At 42.5% G+C, this 7,250-nt stretch overlaps 1 protein-coding gene across 4 annotated transcripts in view; it reads left to right on the forward strand.

Annotated features, from left to right (window-relative positions):
• Positions 1 to 6,456, forward strand: part of stox2b (storkhead box 2b) — a 49,806-nt gene extending 43,350 nt beyond the window's left edge. For all 4 annotated transcript variants that reach the window (XM_082552692.1, XM_082552694.1, XM_082552693.1 and 1 more), the window contains one exon: positions 2,873 to 6,456. In XM_082552692.1, coding sequence (XP_082408818.1) covers positions 2,873 to 3,077 — 205 coding nt within the window. In that variant the 3' untranslated portion in view covers positions 3,078 to 6,456. The remainder of the gene's footprint in view (positions 1 to 2,872) is intronic.
• The last annotated feature ends 794 nt before the right edge of the window (positions 6,457 to 7,250 follow it).

Below are 7,250 nucleotides of genomic sequence, written 5' to 3' on the forward strand. Positions count from 1 at the left end.
AACTATGCAAGTTGTAAACAGTTGTAGGATTAAAGATTATCGAATGTACAGAATGATTATTTACACAGAGCTATACAGTAGTGCAGTTAAGATAAGTGAGGGTGTAGATAGTTTCTACAGAGGCTATATAAAGTGCTGGTGGTTGTGAGTGGTGGTTCAGTCCATGTTATTATTGTGTGTTTGAGGGTACAGTTGTCCATTGTGGGTGTGTGTATGTTCAGTCCATGTGTTTAACGTGGGTCAGATGTCAGGAGGCAGAGTTCAGGAGTCTGACAGCTGTGGGGAAGAAGCTGTTCCGGTACCTGGTGGTCTTAGTCCGGAGGCTCCTGTGGCGCCTCCCAGAGGGCAGGAGGGTGAAGAGTCCATGTGATGGGTGACTGGGGTCTCTGATGATTTTCCCAGCCCTTTTCAGACCGCTTCCTGTAGACAGGACACGTGCAAGGCTGATAACGCTTAGTTTCATTTACCATCTGGTATTAAATAAATGGTAAATGGCCTGTATTTATATAGCGCTTTACTAGTCCCTAAGGACCCCAAAGCGCTTTACATATCCAGTCATCCACCCATTCACACACACATTCACACACTGGTGATGGCAGCTACATTGTAGCCACAGCCACCCTGGGGCGCACTGACAGAGGCGAAGCTGCCGGACACTGGCGCCACCGGGCCCTCTGACCACCACCAGTAGGCAGTGGGTGAAGTGTCTTGCCCAAGGACACAACGACCGAGACCGTCCAAGCCGGGGCTCGAACCGGCAACCTTCCGATTACAAGGCGAACTCCCAACTCTTGAGCCACGATCGCCCATTAAGACAGCCCGTGAAACATCTGCTTACATCTAGTTGTGTAAATCCACAAAGAGCACGTCGGAGCAGCACCACAGGTCAGCTGACCACAGCCTGTAATATTGACTGGAGCTCACAACAGCAATGACTCATTTTCCTGTTTAGGTGTGGAGGCCCCGTCCGCAACGTAGCAACAGACAATAGATTTACATATGTGCTACATATGTGAGTAAAGTCAGTACATTCTTACTAGAAAATAAAGTTTGTTTTGAACATAATTACCTCATAGGATGGAATTCAAGACAGAAGGTGATTTATAGGAATTTAATATTTCTTTCATTTCTTAATAACTGCACAACAATTGTTGCCTTCTCACTGAGCTTCTTGTTGATGGTCTGGTCCGTGTGCACCTGGTAGAGCATCAATCACTGTGGACACTAGTGAGCGTAGCATGCTTCTTCATGTTGGGTAAACATATTTAAGTCTTATTTTATTCTTTTTTAAGTAAAATTGCAAACATTTTATAGGAGGAAGCTGAACACAAGGATTTAGCCTCCATTAGAAAAACAAAATGCTTCCAGCCTCTGAGGAGGGGGTCAGTTTTTTCTGAGCCCATTCAAGTTGAAGGAGCCAACCGTGCCATCCTACTCTGGATCACTGCAAACACAAAGCTTTAGTGAGTCTCCTTTGCCCATCCCAGCCAGCCTGTGGGAGCCTCTACAAGTCATCCTTCAGATCATTCAGGTTGCACAACAAGTCTTTCATTCTGATACTTTGTGTTTGTGCGATATTTATATTTGAGCTCTTTGTATTTTTCACATGGGGCCATGTAGGACTCAATTTTTCCCCTTAATGATAAAAACCTTTATTTAGAAACTGCATTTTGTGTTAACTTGTTATCTTTGTCTAATGTTTAAATTTAAGTTTAAGAAACATTTAAGAAATATTTAAATGTGAAAAACATACAAAAAATAGGAAAGAGGCCAATACCTTTGTAAATGTAACTCTGTGATGTGTTATTTCATTTAGTTTAGTCAGTTACTGTCTGTACTGTGTCGGCTGTCACCACAGGATTCTGATTCTGAGTGATTCTGAAATGAAGAATGAAATTGGTCACAATAATAAATATAATAGTAATAATAACAATAATAAAATTAGACAAAAAGCGATGTGCAATAGAAGGTGAGATTTGAGGTAGCTATAGTGTTATATCAGTTTAGCAGATAATAATAATGACAATAACAGCTACTATATATACCAATCAAAAGTTTTTCCAGTTTTTATTGAAAATCATACAGTTTAATGTCTCATTGCATTTTGAAATGAAAGCATAGGACAAATAAGAAGTTAGAGTGAAAAAACTATCAAAATCAGTTTATAGACCAAATATATTCTGACTCATCAAAGTCGCCCCCTGTGATATAACAGCTGAACACAGCCGTGGCTTCTTTCTACAACACAAATCAAATCTTCTCCCACATCTGGAGCAGATGTTCCCATGAATGTGGACCTTGTAGCTGCTTTGCTTTCGCTCTTCTGTCCAGTTCAAACCAGCTCGATGGGTTTAGGTCTGGAGACTGTGCCGGACCTCCATGTTTCCAAGCTCATCTTGTTCTTTGTTCCTGAGGTGGTTCTGCCACAGCTTGGACTGTGTGGGATCTTTATCCTGCTGTAGGATGAAGCCCTGACCAACTCGGTGCATGTAGGAAGTAACAGCAGCAGCTTTCAAGGCTGATCAGCCTCCGTTGCTGCAGAACAGATTTAAAATGTTTACCCGTGTTGTCCCTGAAAAAGGCCTTTTTGTATAATTGTGAAATGTACATTATTTTACAGTTTTGGTGACCTTACCTTTGTTTTAAACCGCTGGCAGCTCAACACTTACCTTTGTACCATTTCAAGCTGTTCACTGGACTTGAACGACTGCAACAAATAACTGTATAACTGTTCTCAGACGTTTGACTGGTAGTTTATATACACAAACACATGTGTATGTATATATATGTACACACACACACACCAATGTCAGCTTGAAGAACCTTCTCTTATGGTTGTGTTATTTCTAATTGTGTCTCTGTCACTCTGCAGAACGAGAGAGAGCTTAGCATCTAACACCTCTTCAATAGTGGAGAGTAACCGACGGCAGAATCTGGCCTTGAGCCCAGGCCACCTCAACATCACCACTGGAAACGGTCCTCCTTTCTCCTTCCGTGCCATTCCGGAACCTGCTGGCACCCAACCAGAAAAACTCCAGAAGCCCAGTGCCTGCCTTGCGTCAATCACCAGCGTCTAGGGTCAGAACTAAGGGCTGGGCAGAACACAGAGCCAGTGGACTGGTCAGAAAATCAGTCTGCATGGACTGTTACAGTGAAAGCTGACAGACTGACTGGCAGTGCAGCTGTGACAGGTCCTTTGTGATTATACCTGCTAACACACATATGGATGGACAGACAGGAAGTTAGATCCCCAGGAAGCAGCTCGTTCACACAGAACTACACACACCAGGATATTGCACACTGTCATTCTCTAGCCTCTAGTTTACACACTACAGCTTTTGTGTTTTTCATACGTGTGGGTTCGAGTGAGTGAGTGACTGAGCGAGTGACTGAATGCTTGGATAATCTGTAATCTCAGGTTATGTTATTTTCACGCCCATTCAGCTGCTTAAGATTACTTAACCCCCTCCTGTGGTGTCAACTGGTATTACACCCTGAGAAGCATCAGTCCTCCTGACCTATAAGGGGTTCCCAGAGTTTCACTAACCAATTCTTACTCATTACTTGTCTCTGTTTGCCCTCAAATAACATTTGCCAATGGCAACACCCTTTAAGGTGCAGTGCCACAGAAAATGGCAATAAAAACCTTTATCATCACTCCAAAACATAACAACACATGTGAAGTGGTTATAAAGGACAGTTGTTTTGTTTTATACGAGAACATTTCTGTAGAATGTATGGAAGCATTTCTTATGTCTATGGTGCCCATCTGAACTCCCCGACACTGTTGGCGGTTTCTGTGCAGGCAGCAGTTAAACATGGACGGCTGCAGGTCCAGAGATGAGATTGATGATTACAGACTTTTACCTTTTGTTCTTTTTGTTACCCTTCATGTCCATTGGCTACAGTCCATCCAAAAACTGTCTTATTAGTCCAGTGGACATAGAGTCCCTTGTCCAGTCTCATAGAGGAAAAACCCCCAAAATCAGTGATCAGATTTACATTATAAATCTATACATTACAATACTCTACACCGACAGCTACATTTGTGTAGTATATTATGTGTGTAGGTAACATGAAATATTTCTTGGTATCCTGAGTCGCTTTTCTTGTTGAGATTCATTTCATTCAGGTTCTGGACGTATTTATTAGATGAGTTTTAGACGCTGTTGAGGCTCTACAGGCGTTATTACGGCTTATTTCACTGCTCGTCTTTCCTCCTATAATACAGATATCGTCATTCTAGTCACAGTAACCACCACCAACAATCTGGAGACTATAAGCAGCGCGTTGTTGGAAATACTACCTCGACAAGACAACACAATAAAGGAAAAAACTCTGAACAAGTGAATCAAACAACAAAATTTAGACTCCTCGATGTGAAACGGCTTTAATCAGTGGACATGAGGGGTCAACGTTTACTTGTTTACTAAAATAACCGCCCACGTTCCAGAGACAGGAAGTGCATGAGAGTTCACGTTATAAATCCTTGTGTGAGAACAGCAAAGTCTGTGCTACATGTTAATGTGCCATGTACAACATTGCAGTTGCACTTGTAGTGACTTAGAGTCCAACACAGAATGCAAGCTCTAACAAACAAAGCATCCAGTCTGGTATACACACACAGAGAAAAAGACAGGGATTTGACATTTTTAGTATTTTTGCACAGCTTTTTCGCCGATTTATATTTTTATCAAGTTTATAAATACTTCAGTTTGTCTTCAAACGGCTTGAATCAAAACCTTGAGCTCTTCACTCCTGGTGCTAAGATGTTTTGTGGTCAGCGAGACTATAATTAAAAATGAAGACAATATGGTGAGATTATAGTATCATACGGCTGCTGTGCTTGCATATCTCTGGCACTGACCATTCTCCCGTTTACTGGCCAGCAGCACAGAGTCCAGACTGACTGGCAGATGGAGCACCTGACTACGTCACAGTGATGTGTGAACTAAAAGCTACATTTGAAAATTGTTATAAATCATGCTTGAAATTGGGTTCCACAACCTCTGTAGTGTTTTAGCAGTGATTTCCTCTCATCCCTTTTTCTGTTTCACTGTTGCCATCCGGTAAGTTTCTCTCTACTTATACCAACTACCTCCATAGAAGCGAAAGACAGTCTGAAACATCACTGTCATTAGCCTCTAGCCTGCGAATGTCTTACAAACACATGTATTCAGTGCTCTCCAAGAGTAGGTTAACGGTACAGTGATATTTCACCCTACCGTCTGTGTATATACGGCATATTCAACTGACACATGAACAGTGTGGAGTAAAAGCTGCTCGTGTTGGATTCCAGTTGACTTTTAGAGGGCACCATAAATATACTATCACACTACATATCAAAGTGTCGACGTCACTGTTCTTTTCCTTTACTCCATCCAGTGCTGACTTTCAGAAAAGTTCTCATTAAAAAACAATTTCACATCCACATTTCACTTGTTGTGTAACTGACGTCATTTGTTGGTCTTTGCATTTTCCCCTGTGTTGTTCTACATCGGGTCCCCTGCAGTTCTTGGGTTGTATCCCTCAGGGATGTTCTGTTCTCTGGAACAGAGTGTTCAATGTTAAGTATTCTAGAATTGTAGCCCTTAGTCAATCATGCCTGAAGGTTTCTACCACTTTTACCAGTTTTAGTCACCTTTATTCAACAAATCTGCGAAACATCCTTTATCTCTGTAATAAGGTTCTCGTCTCTGCTCTTTCCCTAGAGTAGGTAGTTTTTCTTACTACCTTTACACTAGGATTTTAGTCCCAATTATACTTTTACACATAGGTTGTTTGTGCCATTTGTACCCACGTTGTAAGACTATAGAAAGATGAGAATAAGTCCCGATATCACTGCTCCACCTTCACCACTGAGAGTGAGTCCTGTCCCTGCAGATACAGAAACCTTAGGCTTACTGTCACAGCTAGGTTGAAGCCTCAATAGTAGAAATGAATCTCTGCATCTCTTTTACCACGTTTGAAGGTTTTTAGCTCTTGTTCCACAGCAGCGGGGTCCTTCTTTGTTCCACCAGTGAAATGGGGCTTTGTGTGCCTGCTGGAACACGTGTCTCTCATCTCTAATGTTTGCACTGCTCCCTACCCCGAGCCTCCACATTGTCGCCTGGCCCAGTGGCCTTACATCAACCCTTCTCCAGCACAATCCCTGTTTCTACAGTGACAGTCCATGAAATGTCTTCCCTCAACATTAGCGGTTGTTTTTAAGACTGGAGATTCTCAACAATAACAATGTTTCTAATGGTGACAATATGTCATACCTGTAAATTATGTTCATCTGTTATAACTAGTCAAAACAATTTAAATAATAAAAAGGAGGGATTTTTAAAAATGTCTATAATATCCAAAAGTCCCTTTGATGTGTCGTACTGGTGTTACTGTTGTTGTAGTGTATGTAATGCCTAATGGGGATTGTGTTACTTTTTATGATAATAAAATAACAATGTTTGGTTACATCGCTGTCTTTTCATTCATTACTGCAGCCTTCTTTAAAGCGATGCTGCCAGACCTGCAGCATAAGAAGGGCTCCTGCAGATGAAACGGCTGCATGTGTGAGATCTGCCACTCGAGTGATTTTACTGCTTGATACATTTTAAAAGCATTTCTTTTGATATTCAGTGTGGATGAAACAAATACGTGTCATTAGTCTGCATCATATCTTTGGTTTCCATGAATATGTTGTCGTTTTGCCTCCACCAGCAAACACCAATATGTAACCGAAGCTTTAATTCAAAGGGTTCAACAAAGAATTGCAGTATTGCATCCTGTCTCAGAGTGATGCTGAAAAACGAGTTCATGCATTTGTTACTTTTTGGCTGGACTATCCTCCACTAGCTATGCTTCTGTCGGTCTAGGCTGATGCACTGCTCGACAGCAGTGGGCCACAGAGCTGATGGGTCCTGGAGCCACCTTCTCTTTTCCTTAATCTGTATACATTGTGCTGTCCTGTGTGGTGCAGGCCCGGGTCCTCCCTGCCGGCCTGGTACTCTGTCTCTTCGCCCCGCTCTCTGGGTTGGGATGGGTGCCGCTCTGTTCCCGGAGACTGGGACTCAGGTAGGCTCCTTTGGGGATGGCTGTCTTGCACCTTTGGGAGTGGGCATGGCACCTGGGTTGCGTTGGCCAGTGCTCTGCTTGGGTTTCAGGTCTGTTCGGTGTCCCTCAGCTTCTGCGGTGTGGTGGGCTCTTCTGGTTGACTTATACTAGATCTCTGTGGGGGCTTTAAACATCTGTGCAGTGCAGGTTTCTTC

Source organism: Aulonocara stuartgranti (genome assembly GCF_965226115.1).
Source record: "Aulonocara stuartgranti genome assembly, chromosome: 2".
Lineage (NCBI taxonomy): Eukaryota > Metazoa > Chordata > Actinopteri > Cichliformes > Cichlidae > Aulonocara > Aulonocara stuartgranti.